General features: G+C 49.6%; 6 protein-coding genes and 1 long non-coding RNA gene across 10 annotated transcripts; 3 read left to right on the top strand and 4 right to left on the bottom strand.

Moving 5' to 3' along the window:
• Positions 1-3: 3 nt before the first annotated feature.
• LOC9649970 (cell division cycle and apoptosis regulator protein 1) lies at positions 4-4,620 on the bottom strand. Of its 2 annotated transcripts, none has more exons than XM_024681716.1 (19): positions 4,519-4,620; positions 4,322-4,459; positions 3,987-4,187; positions 3,330-3,705; positions 2,604-3,201; positions 2,462-2,507; positions 2,316-2,408; positions 2,218-2,273; positions 2,069-2,168; positions 1,723-2,001; positions 1,501-1,665; positions 1,398-1,440; positions 1,165-1,352; positions 1,038-1,112; positions 916-990; positions 472-858; positions 371-412; positions 245-307; positions 4-190 (listed from the first exon to the last, which is right to left on the bottom strand). In XM_024681716.1, exons 1-19 carry the CDS (start codon positions 4,573-4,575, stop codon positions 101-103), a joined length of 3,072 nt encoding a protein of 1,023 aa, XP_024537484.1. In that variant the 5' UTR covers positions 4,576-4,620; the 3' UTR covers positions 4-100. The 2 variants fall into 2 exon arrangements, with proteins under 2 accessions (XP_024537484.1, XP_024537485.1); XM_024681717.1 differs by having other exon boundaries at positions 2,218-2,249.
• Positions 4,621-4,690: 70 nt separating this feature from the next.
• LOC112348695 (putative pentatricopeptide repeat-containing protein At3g49142) lies at positions 4,691-8,288 on the top strand. Of its 3 annotated transcripts, none has more exons than XR_002993145.1 (3): positions 4,691-4,806; positions 4,860-7,491; positions 8,231-8,288. XR_002993145.1 is itself a non-coding variant. In XM_024681718.1 (2 exons), the coding sequence occupies exons 1-2, from the start codon at positions 4,741-4,743 to the stop codon at positions 7,404-7,406; spliced, it is 2,613 nt and encodes an 870-aa protein (XP_024537486.1). In that variant the 5' UTR covers positions 4,691-4,740; the 3' UTR covers positions 7,407-7,729. The 3 variants fall into 3 exon arrangements, 1 of the variants encoding a protein (XP_024537486.1); XR_002993146.1 differs by lacking the exon at positions 8,231-8,288 and adding an exon at positions 7,535-7,729; XM_024681718.1 differs by lacking the exon at positions 8,231-8,288 and having other exon boundaries at positions 4,860-7,729.
• Positions 8,289-10,349: 2,061 nt separating this feature from the next.
• Positions 10,350-10,995, bottom strand: LOC9649969 (GPI-anchored protein LLG1). Its single transcript, XM_002976805.2, has 3 exons — positions 10,908-10,995; positions 10,817-10,858; positions 10,350-10,624 (listed from the first exon to the last, which is right to left on the bottom strand). The coding sequence occupies exons 1-3, from the start codon at positions 10,969-10,971 to the stop codon at positions 10,350-10,352; spliced, it is 381 nt and encodes a 126-aa protein (XP_002976851.2). The 5' UTR covers positions 10,972-10,995.
• An 883-nt stretch (positions 10,996-11,878) lies between these two features.
• Positions 11,879-12,981, top strand: LOC112348697. Its single transcript, XM_024681719.1, has 4 exons — positions 11,879-11,999; positions 12,084-12,164; positions 12,224-12,296; positions 12,346-12,981. The coding sequence occupies exons 2-4, from the start codon at positions 12,127-12,129 to the stop codon at positions 12,964-12,966; spliced, it is 732 nt and encodes a 243-aa protein (XP_024537487.1). The 5' UTR covers positions 11,879-11,999; positions 12,084-12,126; the 3' UTR covers positions 12,967-12,981.
• Positions 12,982-13,019: 38 nt separating this feature from the next.
• Positions 13,020-14,579, bottom strand: LOC9638507 (WAT1-related protein At4g19185). The gene is made up of 7 exons (XM_002976804.2): positions 14,306-14,579; positions 14,187-14,249; positions 13,997-14,113; positions 13,732-13,945; positions 13,515-13,670; positions 13,295-13,446; positions 13,020-13,243 (listed from the first exon to the last, which is right to left on the bottom strand). The coding sequence occupies exons 1-7, from the start codon at positions 14,494-14,496 to the stop codon at positions 13,132-13,134; spliced, it is 1,005 nt and encodes a 334-aa protein (XP_002976850.1). The 5' UTR covers positions 14,497-14,579; the 3' UTR covers positions 13,020-13,131.
• A 1,220-nt stretch (positions 14,580-15,799) lies between these two features.
• Positions 15,800-16,977, top strand: LOC9638506 (warthog protein 6). The gene is made up of 4 exons (XM_002976934.2): positions 15,800-15,921; positions 15,975-16,042; positions 16,097-16,313; positions 16,364-16,977. The coding sequence occupies exons 1-4, from the start codon at positions 15,837-15,839 to the stop codon at positions 16,702-16,704; spliced, it is 711 nt and encodes a 236-aa protein (XP_002976980.1). The 5' UTR covers positions 15,800-15,836; the 3' UTR covers positions 16,705-16,977.
• An 85-nt stretch (positions 16,978-17,062) lies between these two features.
• On the bottom strand, positions 17,063-17,288 carry LOC112348779. Its single transcript, XR_002993174.1, has 2 exons — positions 17,216-17,288; positions 17,063-17,154 (listed from the first exon to the last, which is right to left on the bottom strand). It is a non-coding gene; the product is annotated as an uncharacterized LOC112348779 (long non-coding RNA).
• Positions 17,289-18,008: the final 720 nt, after the last annotated feature.

Genomic DNA, 18,008 nt, shown 5'->3' with positions numbered 1-18,008 from the left:
CTATTAAATTTTGTATATCAAATAGTTTTATAAAATGTTATTTAAATTAAAAACAAGATCGGAAGGATAATCTGGGCCGTCCAAGTGGCAATCGACCACCCTATAACAGATCTTTGTCCGTAAGGCTCCGGTACATGACTTTCTCATCTCTTGCTTTACCACTTTCTAGCACAGCTCCATTCACCAAGTCCTGCAAAACACCAAAGTAAACATCACACAGACGCTGCGATAATACAGAGACTACCTTAACGTTTCTCTGCGACAGGAATTTCCCCAGTGAATGTAGCAGCTTTCTAAGATCCTCTGCCTGGAATAACGCGAGCTCAAGACTGGAACAAAACAAGAGAAGAGAGCGAGAGAGGAAGCATACCTTTAGATAGCCAACTTTGTTCCGGTCGAAGTATCTGTAAGCCTGTGAACAAGACACGGGTCGGGAATGTGAAATCTTTGACGAGGAAGCAAAGCGCTCACCTTGAGTAACTCTTTGTCCACCACCACTTTCTTCTCCTTTTTGCTGCTGGGATCCTTGTCCTTGTCCTTCTTACCGCTGCCGTTCTTCTCTTTCTTCTCGTCTTGTTCTCCTTCATTTACTTCTTTCGTCTCCTTGGCTTCTTTGGCTTCAGAGGTTGGAGGAGTGACGGCCCTTGCCTCGCTTTCAGTGTCTTCGTTCTCCTTTTCCGGTTTGAGAGTTTCCTCCATAGCGTCGGCCAGGGGTTGCTTCTCTTCCTCTGTTTTGGAAGTTTCTTCTGCAGCCTTTGCTTGCTCCATCTTGACCCGTTTCCCGTCGTTTCCAGATTCTGTTTGCCGGCTACGCTTCTTCTCTTCCTTTCTACGAGTATGGCTAGTCCTACGCAAGTTCTGAAAGAGACCAACAAAGCTCAAAAAAAATTTAGGGAAAGTTTCTAGGACTCTTACTTCCAAGCTGGCTAGAATCTGGCTTCCTTTTCTAAACTGGATCATCTCCGCAAACGCCTCAGCGAATAGCGACAGCTGCAACAACAATTGTAGCCTGTAGCAATGAAGCACAAACAGCATACCTCAAATGTGCATTCGTCCTTGTCATTCTCGTCGTAGTCAAGAAGCCCATCCAGAGAAATTGTCATGGAACGTAACTGTATAATAAACCTTGTAAGCGCACAAAATGAGTAGGAAAAACGAAGAAACCTTGCTGGCTTTAGTGCGCTTCGTCATTAATAAGAATCCTGGGTGCTCTGGAGCTTCATCCTTCTTAACCTCGCTATCTTTGGGCGGATCTTTCTCATTTTTCTCTTCCTTCTCTTTCTTTTCTTCCTCTTTAGCAGCAACAGGCTCGCCATTGTTCACGTCCGTCTCTGGGGTCCCCTCGCTTATGCCTGCTCACATACGCCAGCTTTAAAAGCATGTTGAAATAAACTTACTTTCTTTCTCAGCTGCGTCTTTCTTTTCGCTCGGCTTGACCTCCTACACACACAAGAAAAAAGAAAAAAGAATAAGTGACATTATCAGCATAGAAATTAATACCTTCTTGCTTTGTCCTTCTCTCTCAAGCTTAGCCTGCTTTCTCTGATTCCATTGCAAGCACCAATTCTCAAAAGATGGAACGCACGAGGAAATATCAGGGAAGAAAATGACACTGATCTCTCTGTGACTTGGAAAGCCATCTTCGTCCACTCTTTCATAATGTACCTGAAGAAGGAACATACTCAAGAAAGAGAAGTAAAAAAGAAAATAACTCGTGCGTACCTCAGCAAAGCGAAACCAATCTTTGCACTCGGACAAGTCGAGCTGGATCAGTTCTTTCAAACTTCTCACGGCAGCTCTAATTAGACCGCTATCATCCACAGTTGGATCGCCACCATCGAGAGACTTATCCCACCGCGTACCAGCGGCCATAATCGCATTTCGATCTTTCCGCAAGGCCACAAACTTCAGCATCTTTTGGAAGCTTGTAGGCTTGTCACTAGGCTTGTCCGAAAGGAGGTCTGCGACATATTCTTCTGTTAAACCACTCATGAGCATCACCTGTGTTGTAGGAACAAAAGAACCATTAGGCGTGGAGGACAAAAAATAAAAAGTATTCATGTATCACCTTCACATTCCACACGGTGGATCCTTTTTGAATCTTATCGCTAGATTTCGTGGTTTCTTTCGTCTCAGCCTCTTCCACATCAATACAATCGTGCTCAAAGCTGTCAAAACATAGAAAGTTACTCCACGTAAAGCACAAGCAAGACACACCTGATAGACCTCTCGATGAGAATCTTGTCCTCCTTCCCCATCCAAGACAGAACTAGCTAAAAACAACATCAAAAACTAGAAGAAAGATAGAAACAAACCTTAGAAAACTCTGGCACGACGGACAGCCTCGTGTAGCGCTTAGTGATCGAGTTATAGTCTCGCTCAGCTTCAAGCACGTTGTTGCTGTCGATCTGGAAAGGAACAATCTTAGATCCCAAAGTCATAAATCAATCAACCAACTTACTCTACACAGGTACTCCCGTCTCTTGTCCTTGGACGGAGAAGAATGCCTGGAAAAAACATTAGCAAAACCAAAGAAGAAAAAGCAAACTTGTGAGTAGAACAAGGACAATGAGCCATGCAAAGCAAGCCAGCAGTAGTAGTACCTATGAGAACCCGACTCTCGACGAGGAGACTCTCTTCTACTCTTGTCGTCCCTCCTCGATGGCGATGACTCCCTCCTCGCTCGCGGAGGCGGTGGACTCGCTCGTTCTCTTCGCCTCTCTTCCTCCCTCCGCTCCCTTTCCCGCTCCCTCTCCCTCCGTTCTCGCTCCCGCTGCTCCCTTTCACGCTCGCGATCGCGTTCTCGTTCCCTTTCTCGTTCCCGCTCGCGCTCCACGTCTCTCTCATGGTCCCGCGACCGATCGTCGAATCTACTGCTCCCAATGCTCGGCCTCTCGGACCGACCGTAGCTTCCTTCACGTTGGAACATGGAGCCCCCTGTCGAGATTCTGCCAGTTCCATAGTCTCTGCCGGGTGGTAAGCTCACACCTCCATAGCCGATAGTCGGGCTGGCCGGGTATACTTGCGGGGTGTTGAGTCCTCGGCTCCCGGACAGAGAACCATACGCGCTACTGGCTTGCTGGCCCGATAAGTTCCCTCCCGGCATCGCCGCCACAGCACCACCTAAGCTGGCGAGCAGACCCGACGCATCACCGGTCCCGCTGCTTCCATATCCTCCAGTGGCAGCCGCCGCTCGAGCAACTGCACTACCAAGTTAGAGGTCTCAAGTCTCAAGAAAGAAAAAAAAGGAGAAGAAATAGAAGAAAACGAGTAGGAACCACACGTAAACCGGAGAAAAAAACTTTCAAGTTGATCCTTGTTTGAATCACCTTGTTGGAACTGCTCGTAGAACTGGCTCGCATAGTCGGACGACTTGACGCCCTGATACGCCGCGGCGGTCGTAGCGTACTGATCGCTCGAAGATTTCTGGCCACCGTACTGGTTACCTGCTGCTGTCCCATATCCGCCACCACCACCGCCGCCACCGCCGCCACCCGAGAGATACTTGGCGGAGTCAGCGGCGCCGCCATAGACTCCCGAGACGCTCACTGACGAGACGCCGCCACCGCCACCTCCGCCGCCGCCAACATAAGAGGTTCCACTAACAGGCCTATCTTGACCGCCATTGCCGTAAGCACTTGACGTCCTGGAAGCCGCTCCTCCCGAGGCCTGGTAGTCCGACGCCTTGGAAGCTACTCCCAGAAGCTGCCCCCACAGAGGCCACCAAGTCTCTTGATCAGCAACACGAAGACGAAAAAATAGAAAAAGCAAGGACAAACGAGCAGAAAAGAAACCAAAACGGTGGGAAGCAAAGGCAACGGGATGCGGCTGAGAATCGGTTTACAATGTTTAACGCCAAACTTCCAACACAAAGGACGCAAAGTTGTGAGCTTGACTACCAAAGCATGTAGTATTCCGGAAGAACACCGTGCAGTGATGCCAAGCCACAGACAAGACCATGCATGGAGCGTCAAGGATGGAGTTACCTGTTGCTGCGACACTCCATAGTATTGACCAGCGTACTGATTTGCCGACGCGGTGCCGCTTGAGGGGACTTGGGCGACGCCTCCGACGCGACTTCCATAGGCGGCTTGCGATTGCTGGTCCGCTTGCTGGCCTTGGGCTTGTCTCGTCGACCACAATTGCTGGCCTCCGTAGGAGGAAGTGTTATAGCCGGCTTGTGCTACCTGGAAAACCAAGCCATTAAGAGCCGAGAAGAAGGAAAGAAAAGGCTATAAACGAACAACGAACACTAAAAGCCAAGAACAAGGAAGGCCAAGAAAAAACCAAGCGAATTTGGCGAGATTTTGGGGGAATTTACCTGCTGGAGGTACGCTTGATTGTAAGCAGCGCTACCAGACGATGGCGCTTGCTGCTGCTGCTGCTGTTGCTGTGGCTGCTGCTGCCCCGCATAAGCGCCCGAGGTGTACGAGTATTGCGCCGAGCCACTCTGCGCGTTCTATAGGATTCGAGAGAGAAATATGGGAAATTCCAGCTGAGAATCGCGAGAACACGAACCTGTTGCGTCAAGTGGCCGAAGTGAGCCGCGGCCGTGCGCAAATTCCACTGATCCATCGGATCCCTCTCAGCAAACCCTAAACCTAGCCCTAACCATGCAGGGAGAAAGAAGATTATATGGACCCCATCCGCGCCGTTGGATAGCTAGAGGATATTCGCACCAAATCTAGGGTTCTTCGTGGCTATGGAGGAAACGTTTAATTCGTTTCTTTCTCGCGTGAAATGCGCTATCTCTCCAGGCGCTCATCGCGCAGGAGCTGGCGCTGGATCGCATTGCGATTCTATCATGTAAGTGTGAGGATTTCCGGTCCGAGATTCGATCCGAGCGATTTTTCTTGCAGAATGCCGCGGTATGTGAAATCGTGGTTGGCTCTCGGCAAGACGAGGCGGAAGCGAGCAGCGTCTTCTCGGTGCTGGCGGCATTGCGATCGTGCGCGAGCGCCAAGAATCTGGAGAGGGGGAAGAGAGTTCACGCGCAGGCCATGGAAAGGGGCTACGATTCCAACGTTTTCGTGGCAAACAGCCTGGTAAACATGTACGCCAAGTGTGGGAGCTTGGTGGAGGCTCGCCGGGTGTTCGATAGGATCCAGTCGCGAGACGTGATCTCCTGGAACTCCCTGCTACTGGGCTATGCGTCACAGGGAGAAGAAGACGCTGCTCTCAAGCTCTTCTCGAGGATGGAGTCTAGCGGCTGCTCTCCAAACGGTGGAAGCTACATCGCTGCTCTCAAAGCTTGCATCCGCTTGGCCGGGAAAGAGGAAGGGACCGCTCAAGCAGATGGAAGACTTGTGAAGATCGCGTCTCTCGGCAAAGGGATCGCGATCCACACGCAGGCTTCCAAGGCCGGCTGGGAGTCGGATATCTTCGTCGCGAGCACGCTCGTGGATTTCTACGCGAAGTGTGGCCACATGACAGAAGCTAGCAGGATCTTCTCCAGGATGTCTCACCACGACGTGGTGTCCTGGACGACTTTGATACTGGGCTACGCTGAGAACGGGGAAGGAGATGTAGCTCTCGAGCATTTCTTCCGGATGATCGCGCAGTGCTGCCAGCCAAACGCTCTCACTTGCGTCGCGGCGCTCAAGGCTTGCATGACGCTGGCAGCGAAAGAACAAGGGAGGCTGGTCACTGGAAAGGTGGTGAAGCTGGAATCACTTGGAAAGGGAATGGCCGTGCACCGCGAAGCGTCCAAGCTCGGCTGTGACACACACACGTTCGTCTCAAACTCACTTGTGGACATGTACTCCAAGTGTGGAAGCATGGCCGACGCTCACCGCGTGTTTTCCTGGATGCCGTGCCACAGCGTGGTTTCCTGGACGTCGCTGATACTGGGATACGTCGAGAATGGCGATGCTGAAATGGCTCTAGCGGTTTACTCGAGCATGAGGCCGGAAGCTTGCGCACCAGACGCCAGGACTTTCGTTGCGGCGCTAAAGGCTATCAACGAGCTGGCTGCGAAAGAGCAAGGCGAGCTAGTCGACGGGAAGCTTGTGAAGCTCGAGTGCCTGAAGAAGGGGATGCGGATTCACTCGCAGGCCGAGGGAAGCGGCTGCGCAGACTACTTCTTCATCAACACACTGGTGGACTTGTACGCGAAGTGTGGGAGTTTGGCCGATGCTCACCGTGTCTTCGACAGCATTCCCTCCCAGACATCAGTCTCGTGGACAACGCTACTGCTGGGATACGCCGAGAACGGTGAAGGCGAGATGGCTTTGGAGCTCTTCCGGCGTATGAGACCTCGAGGATGCGAGCCCGACGCTCGGACCTTCGCGGCCGTGCTGAAAGCATGCGGCAGCGTTTTGGCACTCGAGAACGCGAAGGCCATCTGTGGTGAAGTCTGTAGAGGTGGCTACGAGAATGACGTGATTCTATCCAACACCATGGTCGACGCATTGGCGAGATGCGGGAGTCTGGACGCTGCACAACGAGTCTTCGACGTTTCCATCGCCAAGGACATCGTGCTATGGACGACGCTTATAGCAGGATACAGCCGCCAAGGCGAGGCAAGCCAGGTGTTTCATCTCTTTCACGAGATACTGGACGAAGGCTTCAAGGCGGACAGCGTGACTTTGCTGTGCGTGCTCGCGGTTTGCAGCTATGCCGGCCTCGTGGACAAAGGCCGGGGTCTCTTCAGCTCGATGGCTTCCAGATATGGCGTCTCTCCCGGCTTCGAGCACCACCACTGCATGCTCGACATACTTTGCCGTGCCAACCAGCTGGATGCTGCCGTGCAACTCATACGATCGATGCCTTTCGAGCCGACTGCGGTGACATGGAGGACGGTCCTGGGTGCTTGCCGGAAGTGGAAGAATGTGGTGCTTGGCGAGCTCGCTTTCGCGAATCTACTGAAGCTGGACGACTCCGAGTTTGGAGTCTATATCCTGATGGAACAGATATACTGGAGCCTGGGAATGTGGGAGGAGCACGCCAGGATCGAGACAATGAGGATCAGTGCTGGAGCTTGGAGAAAGCCCGGACAGGGTCGCAGCTGGTGGACGGACAGCGCGGGAGTGGTGCATAAGTTCTCGGCTGGTGATTCTAGCCACGCACAGATTGACGAGATCCGGGCGAAGCTGGACGATCTCCTGGTGGCCATGAAAGAGCAAGGGTACGTCGCGGACGTGGGGAGTGTGCTGCGAAGCACGTCCGACGAGGACAAGGAGGATGTCCTGTGCGGGCATAGCGAGAGGCTCGCCATCGCCTGTGCTCTTATCAACACTGCGCCGGGGGCGACAGTCCGGATCGTGAAGAACCTGAGAACTTGCGACGACTGCCACAGGGCGACTTGCATGATCTCCCGGATAGAAGAGCGGCGGATTCTGTGCAGGGAGACGAACAGGTTCCATGTTTTCGAGGATGGGAGGTGCTGCTGTGGAGGCTACTGGTAGAAGAAGCGCCGGTGTTGCTGTTTCGAGGAGTGATTGGAAATGCGAAACGCGCCACCCCCTTCGTCGACGACTGTTTGGAGGCTTGGTAAGTTTCCTCGTTGTCTTTGTTTAAGCTTACGTTATTCCAGGCAGAGGAAGTCTTTGTATATACTTTGGTGTTTTGGAGGACTTGGTGGAAAGTTGTCACTTGGACGTCGTTTAAATTACCTTTTAGGCTAGACTATAATCAGGGTTATGATCGACGAGAGGGAAAAGCTCCGTCGTTGAAATCCCGAGCGATGTTTCTCTTCGGCCTTGACAATGGAATCCCATCAAGCTGCAAACGCTCAGCACTGAGCTGATCTATCAGATCGGCATCGACTACGAACTCAAGAATAGAGTCCACGAAGCTCTTCAGGATTAAACAACCAAAATCACTAGTGTGCTACATTGATTTGTATAAATTAATGTCCAATGAATATATTTATATTTAATGCTATTTTCCAATCAGAATCCTCCGACCGTGATCAAATGAATTTCGGGCTCAATGATCTTCAGCTCAATTCGACATGAGATCGCCGGGATTTTGTTTGTGCCCGCTGATCGAAACTGGGAATAGCATCGCTCCAGGCCAATTTTCTCAAATTTCCATTGCGAGCACCCTGGTGGATTTTTACCATAGCTTGTGTCATCTCCCTCTTCTTTTTGTCGCCCCGCTCTTAAAGCTTATGGCAGAGGCAGAGGATCTTACCAAAGCTACTACATTCTGGGAAAATTCCTGTCCAGCAAACGTTAAGGTAATCTTTGTATCATCTCTGTGTGATGCTTACTTCGGTGTTTTGCAGGACTTGGTGAATAAATGTGATTGAGATCATGTACCGGAGCCTCACGGACGGTGCTCCAAACGGAAGCCACATCGCTGCTCTCAAAGCTTGCATTCGCTTGGCCGGGAAAGAAGAAAGCGGATGGAAGACTTGTAAAGGTCGCGTCTCTCCCCAAAGCTCGATCCACTCGCAAGATACTGAGTAGGTACTTGGCAGACTTCCCTGCAATACTTTGCTTTTATATATTTGTGCTAACGTTGACTCGACAAGCTGATGGAGATGGCATTTGAAATACACGCAAAGACTTCGGATAGGCTAAAGACACCCGAAGAGATTGCAAAGGAGGAGCTCGAGACAGGTAAAGAATCTTCTAAGTTCTGTAGACTATCTGACGCATAACCTTTCCGTGCTTTAGAAAGAAACGGTATAAAGAATGGCGGGAGCGCAGTCTGATGCAGGTTCGAAGCGGAAGAAGAAGAGAAAGCGTGTTGATATATCTGTCAGTGAAAACTTTGTCCATGGAAAAGGAGTATTAAGAAAAGGGACGAGGACAAGGAGGATGTCCTGTGCGGGCATAGCGAGAGGCTCGCCATCACCTGTGCTGTTATCAACACTACATCGGGGATAAATCGTGCAGAAACTGAGAATGTCACAGAGCGACTTGCATGATCTCCTGGATAGAACAGCCGCAGCAGCACCTCCCATCCTTGAAAACATGGAACATGTTCGTCTCCCTACACAGAATCCGCCAAGGCTAGAACAAGTGTCCAGTTTCTCTCTGAGGTATTAAAGTTTGCAGAGTGATTTGAAGTGCGAAGCGCGCCACCATCGCAAGCTTGAGAGATCCTCGTCGGCAACAATTTGGAGGCTTGCTCTTTTCTTGTTGTCAAGAAGAGTGTTTTTGTTTTCTTTCCTTCCTTTCTCTGGTCGGTTCGATCGCTCTCTCCATCTCATTCTCTTCCCCAGTATGTTATTCCCATGTTTTTTCTGTGTAAAGTGTAGACTCTAGGCACACTCAATGGGCTCTTCTTCCTCGCCCCCCGGTCCGAGCTCCATCTCGCCTAGTTCTATCCTTTTCCTTGCCAAGGACTCGGGCTCTCCAACTTTGAATCCCTTGTACACGTCTAGAAAGTTTACCAAACTGTCAAAACAAGTTAGCAATGATCACAGCACACAGATGAAGACCATTTACTCCTGAGAAAACAATTGCTTTGCGTTGCCAGCATGAATGGTGATCTTGAGCTGGGGACCAACACCGCCTGCAGCAGGAATCACCTCAACAGCAGGAGGCATAGGCTCCTTCTTGAAGACTGCTGGATACACTACCATCAACATGATAATGCCAGCGGTTACCAACCTCCTTCTGGGACTCTGCCCTCAGTTTCGCGGAAGACCTGAATATGAACTCGGGACTCGTCATCGACACACCTTGCCCGAACTTCTTCTTGTCAAGAAAGTTCACGAGCTTGAACTGTGCAAAGAGGATCAACTCCTTGTTGTCTTCGTCTTCAGTGGATCACCAGATCTGGACCTGCTAGAAATTCTGGGTTGAGGACCTTTGCTGTTCCCATCTCATCAGCGAGATAGCTCGTCATTCCGGTACTACACACCAGTTGAAGGTTGTCTGCTGACCACAACCTCGGCTGCTGGCAGAAGATGTCTGGTAAAGCAGCCGAAAGAAACCTGCAAACACCATAATCTGGAGGTTGTATCCCGCTGATTGTGAATTGAGAAGATTCATTATGTGAGCCAGACGATAGAGGAAATTGCCAAGCTTGATTCGCGTTTCATTGTTGGTGACGACGAGGAGGGTTTGGCAGAATTCCGAGCAGCGGAGAAGGCCAGTGTCTTCAGTGGTTGGGTGCGAGGCGCCAAATTCGGCCAAGTACGAAAGAGTGATGTGTTCGAATCCGTGCCCCGACATGCTTGGGAAAATAAAAGGAGTGATCAGTTTGTTTTATTTGAGGGTCCCTCTTCTTCGGGTGGGTTCGAACCCGGGATCGGCTCAGACTATCCCTCAGGTCCCTGGGCTGGCCAGTCTTCCCAGGGTTGATCACTTGAAAAATATAGCGTCTCTCTTCTACATAACGGGTTTAGTTAAGCCTTAACCCCGAACGGCTCAGTTAAACCGAGAAAGTTATTATGGAACTGGGAGAGGAGCTGGTGCGGCGGGACAAGGCAGGCCCTCGGGCCCGGCAACGCAGATATTGGCAAAGAGGCCACCCGGGTAAGCCCCGGCATTGTTGAGGTACGCAAACATCTCGTCCGCGCAAGTGGTGTTTAGATCATTGAAGTAAGTGATGTACCTACAGGTGAGTGCGATGAAAGAGTCGCAGCAGGGCTTTCGCGGGTATGGCGACTTGCATACGCTCGTGATACTGGTATAGTTGACGGTCCCGAAATCAAATGGGCAAGCTGCAAAGAAAGTTTCAGCAGCACGGTCGGTGAAAGCAACGAGAATGGAAGCACAGATCGAATGAAGTCAAAAGAACGTTATCCCCTGCCCATCACCATGCATGACCATTCGACAGGAAGGTCCTCCAAGTAAAGTGGAAAGCCATCGAAGGGATCGAAGCAAGAAACCAAGACAGGAGAAGAAGAACTTACGAGCTTTAACTTGGAAGAGTCTCCTCATCGGCCCCTGCGATCCTGCATTGACGGCGAGTATGAAACTCTGCGAGGAATGGGATGATGATACCTGAGGCTTGGCAGCACAGTAAGAAGCAGCAAAGGGCCAAGCAAGCTCCTGTCGACAAACCCATCTCCAATCGATTCTCAGAAGATTGGTAGACTCTCACGACAATCTAGGTAGTTACATCAACCACACAAACCCATCTCAAAAGGTTGGTAGACACTATCAAACCTAGATCGGTTTATCAGAGAGAGGTTTCGATCCTCCGACCTATGGGTTATGGGCCCACCACGCTTCTGCTGCACCACTATGATCTGATCATGTTAAAAACTAATCGCTTAAATCTTCAACATATTTTTTGTGATCACATTTTAGGGCAGAAGATTTCTATCAGATATCGCACAATGGCATCGCCCCCATGAGAGAAAGAAATGTAAGCTGTTGCGAGCTCCTGTCCTTTCTTTTTCACGCGCGAGGTACCATGAACCTCTGTAGAGTAGCCTAATTCTTCTAACGGATTTTCTAAATTGTTAAATTTAATTGTTAAATTTCTGAATGCTTTTTTGTTGGTGGATTGTTTAGTTCGGACGCGGAGGTAACTAACTTTAACGGTTTTGTTTTGTTTTTTCAGTTGTTTGGGATGACGATGAGAGCTTCTAGGGCTCTCCACGCGACGTGTTTCGTCCCTGCTATCATGGAACAAACTGGAACTTAAGAGGTGATCCTGGCATGGAGGCGCAGAACTGCATCGCTTGTTTAAAGAGTGGACCGCAAGGAGCTAGAGTCACGATTTGGGACGGCCAAAAGCTTGGTAACTTGAAGAGCGCTTTGGCAACTTTTAACAGTTTTCTCTCTTCGTCCAGGTCGCTTGAATCCTGCCGAGAAGGAAGATATGAGAAGAGTGATCGACGATATGGGAAGGCTGTCAGCGCAGGCACAGAAGTTGAAAGTTCCCATCACAGACTACGAGCGCATTCGTCTGGGTTCGCAGGCTCTATACCTCCTCACGAGCAACGGGCCGAGCAAAGACGTGATCCTCGTCAAGGGGCTGCTCAAAGTTGGGCAGAAGAACTTGTTCATCCGGAAGGAGTGCGGTGCTCTCGTGGAGATCAATCCATTGTGCGTGCTGGATTTCTATGTCCACGTTTCGTGCCAAAGGTATTCTCCTCTTTCTCTCGTCGTTTCTTTTTTCTTTCTCTCGGCTCAGTTCAGAGATTAAGTTGTTCTTCTAATTTTGACAAGGTCATAGAACAGAATCGGTCTTGGTCGGCAGCTTTTCGACGCCATGCTTGTTCATACGAAGAAACTTGCGTACCAGATCGGGTAAATTTTGCTTCTTTCCTTGTTTAAACCGCAGCTGATATGTAACTTTGCGGTTTCAGATACGATCGACCATCACAAAAACTTCTCTCGTTCCTCGCTAAGCATTACAACCTGAAAAGATTTTATCCTCAGGTTTGCTGCTTTCATATTTCCTGTGTCAGAGTTTTTTTTTCTCTCGCAGGCTAATCAGTTTGTGATCTACAACGCATACTTTGACAGTTCATGTCCGGATGACATGAGGGTCCAGAGCCGAGTTTGCGATTGCATCCGAGGCAACCAGAAGTCCTGCGCAGTGGCCTTACTCGATTCTCCAAGAGCCAAGGAGATATATCACGGCCGCCGCGCAAACAAGACACCAGAACCAGAGCCAGACATAGACATCGAGCCAGCTCCACTTCCGGTCTCTGCCAAATACACCGAGAGCTCGAGTGACGACAAGGTCACGGTGTTGCAAGAGGACGAAGTTAAAGTCGTTCCTTCGGTGACACAGGTGTTCTCCGAGCTCCAAGGCATGGACAACCATTACGACTGGATGACCGGCATGAAGAAACCACTGTTGAAGCCGGCGAGATCGGTGGCCTGGAAAGGAGTGGAGTTTCCAAGCCAGGATTTGTCAAGCACGGGGCTGATGGACCGTGGCAAGCTGAAGTCTAGCAGCGACGTATATGATTCTTTGCGGCTGGGATCAGCGAAGTCGCCAGTGCCAGAGGGCTTGAGGCGAAGCAAGAGCCCAAAGTCGAGCCACCGAGCACAGCTATCGGGATTTGGTGCCGCTGCTGCTTTGGGATTCAACCAGAGATGACAAAGAAGAACTGGTTTCAGAGTTCTTTCGTGCTCTCTAGACCTCTAGATTGATTTCCAGGTGACGAATGTTGTTTCTTGAATGTTCGTGTCTTTCATTCACAGGCATGAAAGAACGGGTGTTCTGAATCGTCAGGATCCTTTCAGAGGTAATGGTCATATAAATCTAGGCGATCAAAGGTTCTGTGGGTTCTTCTTGAGCGTCTAGCTTTTTTTGCTTGACTTGTCCCCATGTCACAAAATAGAGTCCTGATACGATAAATAGTCCGCCAACAATGCTGGGGAAAAGAAGCAAAAGTAAGAAGAACCTCCAAAGTGGTCTCTTTTACCTTCCAAGGAAGAGGGAGTCTTTCAAGAATATGAATGCTAGGAAGCTTGCAACAATGGCCTGGAGGGGAAAATACGCGATAACTAAGAAAGGCCCGACTTTGTGGACGCACCACGTCTGCAATGCGAAGTTTAAGCCCGAAGAAACGATTCCCTGAACAAGAAAGAAGAGATGATAAATTCACGAACTGGCAAACAATGAAGAAAGCTGATCTTACGTACCGCATAAGTGAAAGCAATCACATCTACAAGCTTGGTGATCCTCCAAACCGACAGATTTACTGTAAACGCTCCTGTGGCCGCTAGGCAGACCATTCCACAAACGTACGAGAGTGCTGTCAATGAAAATGGTGCTGGATAGTGCTTGAGAATTGGCGCCTATCGAAAAGAAGAAAACAATCGATACCAGTGATCGCAAACTTTGGAAGAACTACGAAACCTGTAGATTTATGTAAGCTCCAATGCACAAGCTGTTTGCAGCAAGGACAAGTGCACCGAGGTTCCAAGGCGAGAGATCTAAAGTGAAACCATTGCTTGCTCCAACAACTGCGTGGCCTTTAAAGACCGAGGCTATGAAAGTTCCTGCGATCGACAGTATCACTCCCAAGAGTTTAGCCTGGCCGTCTATCCTTTTGAATCGAATGTGTTCCAGCCTGTAGGCAAGATCGAAAGCTTTTTGAGAAGATCATACAAAAGTAACGTACCTGAAAACCATGGCAATGAGAAAAGCACACACTGGAGTTACACTTTGCATGATAGATACAAAGCCAGACGATGTCAATGAGAGTCCAGTAAGCACTAGAAGCTGTGCACCATAGACCCTGTGAAAATAGAAAGGTAAAAACGAAGAAGAATGAAACGTGAACTTTCACCGCTGGAGAACTCATAAATTACCCGATGAATCCCAGAAGAAACACGGTGCTGAAAAGTTTGGCATTGAGCTGGGTTCTCTCATTCCTGATGTTTGAGTGGGTTGAAACTATCGCAAGACATTGAAGCTATAGATTTCATACCTTTCGGTGAAGTAAGCAAGAGGCGCCAAGAACAAGATGGCCACGATATCCCGGTAGACCGAGAAGACGATCTTGTTGACGCCATTGTTGAGAGCAACCTTGTTGAGAACGTAACTGATGCCGAATGTGATCTGGGTGAACATGAGCACACCGTGCACGATTCGCCGATCAGTGCCACCGCCAGTCGCCATCTCGATCCAATTCCTTACTTTTTCCGGTTTTGGAGAAATCAGTGGGGAAAGAGAAGAGAAGCGCCATGCCTAGATTTTGCAAATGTCCCACGTTTATTTTGCGTTGACTAGGAGATAATGCTAGTGTTGACCGTTGAAGGGCATATTCACTAAACATTCAAAACACACACGGCAGCACGTCGCGTAGAGCATCTTCGGCGAAAAAGAGGCCCATCTTTCTATTGATGCCAATACCGCGGAGATCCACCACGACGCACTTTCTGATCCCGATCGCGTCCACAGCGTTCAGCTCCTTGACAGGATCCTCTCCGCGGTCATGAGACGCCTGGACGAACTTCCTGGCCGACAGTGCCATGGGCATGCCCCGGAAGTCGTCGTAGTTGACAACCCAGTCCAGAGAGCCATACTGCAATGCCTTAGAAGGATGTAGCCAGTGGAGACCCGATTCTGCCAGATGGATTCCTTATAGACGAGGACTTCTTTAGCATCAAGCTCTCCTAAAGTTCCATCGATCACGAATTCCGCCGGAGGACCCCGACACAGCAGGCCGAGCTCGAACGTGGAAATGCAGCCCACGGCTTCGATGCTCCTGACGTGGCAGGGCTCCAGCGGCGTCATTGAAGGCTCCATTTCGTTGTCGTACAAGTAGGCTGGAATGCTCCAAGGCGCCCCCCAGTAAAGGGCATTTGCATGTGTACGACGCTGCTTGGGGCAGATGTTTCCATGAGCATAGCTCGGGTGATCAAGCAACGTCGTGTCGCATGCAGTCAACTGCCGGTTGTAGCAGATATCGCAGAAGAGGAACAAGGCGAGCTTGAGAGGAGGAGCAGGAGCACGAGCTCGAGCCCGAGCTATAGTTTCCGCGAGCGTGCTGCATCCGCGGGCAGCTAAATGTTAGCTGGGCTCTTGCGCTCTTCTACTCACTCACCTCCAAAAAGCCGCCGCCAGAACATGCCGCCCAACCAGGAGTAAGAGTTTATCCGCGAGTGTGCTGGGCAGATCCACTGATAGCTTTATCCGCGAGTTTAGCTTTATTCGATAGCTGCTGCGCTCACACCACCCTAGACACTTTTAGGGCAAGGTTCTTAGAATATTCCTTGAAACTCCATAACTCGTTTTATTTTTCTTAATGAACATTTAATTTCTTTCGTAGTCATTATTTAAGTAAATTGCTATGGAGAGCTTTCTTGTCAATGATGCGGCATCTCAAATATGTACTTAGAATTAAATAATTCTTGCTATCAAAGTTTTAGGATCACCAACACTCGTCTCTAGGATTTAACATCGCTTCTAGAGCTTCTTTTCCTATCTTTCTAGGCTTTCATAGTGTAGAGTTCTCTATGGCTCACACTTTTTTCTTTGCTACTTCTCTCTTCGCTGTTCTTGCTAGCGTTGTTCTAGCGACCAACACCTCATGTTTCCCAGGTAAGAATCTGCAAGCGATTTTACAGCCAATCACAGGCTTTATGTTTGCAAAGGCGATGCCACCGTCCAAATGTATAACGGCGACCTCAAACTCATGAGAGATCTCAAAGTTGGAGACAAGGTATTATATTGCTCTTAAGTTTCTCGAAAGCCCATAAAAGTGCCAGATCTAAAGGTTGCAGTGAGCAAAAACGTGTTCTCGGATGTCTACGCATTCGGCCACAAGGACGCCGATGTGATCTCCGAGTTCATCCAGGTCCACACCGCCTCAGACATGATCGAGCTTAGCGAGGGCCACTTCATCCCAGTCGACGCCAAGGGAAAGCTTGTGTACAAGCGAGCCAAGGATCTCCAGGTTGGAGAAACTCTCTGGGGATCATCTCAAATCACTGGTAACATCATACTTCTTTTGAGACTTTGCTCTTACTTTTGACAATTATAGAACTTGCCAAGGTGGAGAAGCTGGGTCTCTACAACCCATTCACTCTCTCCGGCAACATCATGGTTAACAACGTGGAGGCTTCCTCTCACAGCGAGTGGTTCCTGGACTCCCTCTTTGATGCCATTGGTGCAACTGAGTACCTCCCATACGCATACCAGGCCGTGCTCGCTCCACTTCGCGCCATCTACAACATCGTCAGCAAGGAAATCTACGCAGAGGGCTATGCCGCCATGGATTCCTGCGTCAACTTTGCTGAGTTTGGAGCCAAGTATGGAGGAAGCATTGCTCTCACCGTTGGAATCGCTGGAGTTGCAACAGCAATGCTGGCCACCAAAGCTTGAGCAAAAATCAGGAGTAAATAAGAGTGAAATTATCACAATCCAGATCAGGTCAATGTAAATCTCCAGAACAAGAACGAAAGAAATGAGCGAAGGAACTGTGTGATGTCAAACAAAAGCTTCATTTCATGACATGCATCACAAAGATGCATAGATGTTTTCCAAGTTTCTCAAGTGTTAAGAAAAAAGGGGGAGAGCGAGAGAAGTGCCAGCCAACAGATCACACACACAAGCAAAAAAGAAGAGCACGAGAGGAAACGAGAGAGTTAAGAAGAAATCGAGTGCTGAGATCTCATTTCCCTCCCAGAGACGGGAACTGCTGGAAATCAGCAATCTCGGGAGCCGAAGCCGCGTGTTGTTGTTGAGGCCTCTCCCGCGGCCGCGGCCGCGATTGCCACCACGTCCGCCATACTGATTCTCGGCCTCGGATTTCCGGAACTCGATCGGCACCGACTGAAGAAACGAAAACACGCTCATCGTTAAAAGAAAGCCACAAACAAGCCCATCCACTTACCTTCTTGGTCTTATCATCCTTCTCCCCTTCTTTCTTCTTGGCCTTGTCCGCTCCCTGTCGAGTATGAAACTCAGTCAGTCTCTCTTTCTCGCATAACATAACAATCGAAGGACTTTACCAGTTTGATTAAGATATCTTCGTCGGCCTTCTTGTCAACCAGCTCCATCTTCTGGAACTCACTGTCAGCCACCACTTTCCTCTCCTCGCACTGTTCCTCTCACACGCAGAAATGCATAGCTACACGATGTATACGAGGGGCGAGGACAGTAAGTTCCAAAACTCTGATCGTCGAGCTTCGGTATAAAAGAAGTGTTTGGGGGCTTGCAAGAGGGAGTGAAAGAAAAGAAAGAAATAGGTGGTGTTTGTGATAAATTTGTTGGAAATCATATAGAATTTGCGGCTAGAAGATCGATTCAAAGAGAGAAGTAGGAATATGGCAATGAAGCGAGGAAGAAGCTCATCTCCTCTGCTGGCTTTGCTGGTTCTAGCTCTGCTCGCTGATCTCACGCTCTTGGGCCTGGCAAGCTTTGAAGTAAACCATCAACTCAATGACCTCTCCGCGCTAGCAGGTAAGAAACTCTCTCTCTCTCTCTCTCTCTCACACACACACACACACACACACACACTCTCATGAATCCTCCATGGAAAATGTGTGTAGACAACAACGCCATCTTCGACTTGGTGAGATTCTCCCTCACAGCCGCCGCAGTGGGAGTGGCATCGGCCATGATAGGACTGTTACATGCCAGGCATCATAAGCATGAAACTATGGTGGGAGCAGTGTGCGTGGGAG

Source organism: Selaginella moellendorffii, unplaced genomic scaffold, assembly GCF_000143415.4.
Source record: "Selaginella moellendorffii unplaced genomic scaffold, v1.0 SELMOscaffold_32, whole genome shotgun sequence".
Taxonomy (NCBI): Eukaryota; Viridiplantae; Streptophyta; class Lycopodiopsida; order Selaginellales; family Selaginellaceae; genus Selaginella; species Selaginella moellendorffii.
The sequence above is the reverse complement of the archived record's forward strand: the minus strand, read 5'-3'. Positions and strand labels throughout refer to the sequence as shown.

Excerpts from the sequence above, each read along its gene's own strand:
- LOC9638506 (XM_002976934.2), top strand. The coding sequence starts at position 15,837 with ATGGCTCACACTTTTTTCTTTGCTACTTCTCTCTTCGCTGTTCTTGCT. Across the intron at positions 15,922-15,974 it reads CAACACCTCATGTTTCCCAG|GCGATGCCACCGTCCAAATG; the intron begins GTAAGAATCTGC and ends ATGTTTGCAAAG. Across the intron at positions 16,314-16,363 it reads GGGATCATCTCAAATCACTG|AACTTGCCAAGGTGGAGAAG; the intron begins GTAACATCATAC and ends TGACAATTATAG.
- LOC9649969 (XM_002976805.2), bottom strand. The coding sequence starts at position 10,971 with ATGGGTTTGTCGACAGGAGCTTGCTTGGCCCTTTGCTGCTTCTTACTG. Across the intron at positions 10,859-10,907 it reads ACTGTGCTGCCAAGCCTCAG|GATCGCAGGGGCCGATGAGG; the intron begins GTATCATCATCC and ends CCGTCAATGCAG. Across the intron at positions 10,625-10,816 it reads ACTCTTCCAAGTTAAAGCTC|CTTGCCCATTTGATTTCGGG; the intron begins GTAAGTTCTTCT and ends CTTTCTTTGCAG.
- LOC9638507 (XM_002976804.2), bottom strand. The coding sequence starts at position 14,496 with ATGGCGACTGGCGGTGGCACTGATCGGCGAATCGTGCACGGTGTGCTC. Across the intron at positions 13,946-13,996 it reads CTCATTGCCATGGTTTTCAG|GCTGGAACACATTCGATTCA; the intron begins GTACGTTACTTT and ends TCTTGCCTACAG. Across the intron at positions 13,244-13,294 it reads GACTCCCTCTTCCTTGGAAG|CATTGTTGGCGGACTATTTA; the intron begins GTAAAAGAGACC and ends TCTTTTCCCCAG.
- LOC112348695 (XM_024681718.1), top strand. The coding sequence starts at position 4,741 with ATGCGCTATCTCTCCAGGCGCTCATCGCGCAGGAGCTGGCGCTGGATC. Across the intron at positions 4,807-4,859 it reads TCGCATTGCGATTCTATCAT|AATGCCGCGGTATGTGAAAT; the intron begins GTAAGTGTGAGG and ends TTTTTCTTGCAG.
- LOC112348697 (XM_024681719.1), top strand. The coding sequence starts at position 12,127 with ATGCTTGTTCATACGAAGAAACTTGCGTACCAGATCGG. Across the intron at positions 12,165-12,223 it reads AAACTTGCGTACCAGATCGG|ATACGATCGACCATCACAAA; the intron begins GTAAATTTTGCT and ends TTGCGGTTTCAG. Across the intron at positions 12,297-12,345 it reads TGAAAAGATTTTATCCTCAG|GCTAATCAGTTTGTGATCTA; the intron begins GTTTGCTGCTTT and ends TTTCTCTCGCAG.
- LOC9649970 (XM_024681716.1), bottom strand. The coding sequence starts at position 4,575 with ATGGATCAGTGGAATTTGCGCACGGCCGCGGCTCACTTCGGCCACTTG. Across the intron at positions 2,409-2,461 it reads GACGGGAGTACCTGTGTAGA|ATCGACAGCAACAACGTGCT; the intron begins GTAAGTTGGTTG and ends GTTCCTTTCCAG. Across the intron at positions 2,169-2,217 it reads CTCATCGAGAGGTCTATCAG|CTTTGAGCACGATTGTATTG; the intron begins GTGTGTCTTGCT and ends ATGTTTTGACAG.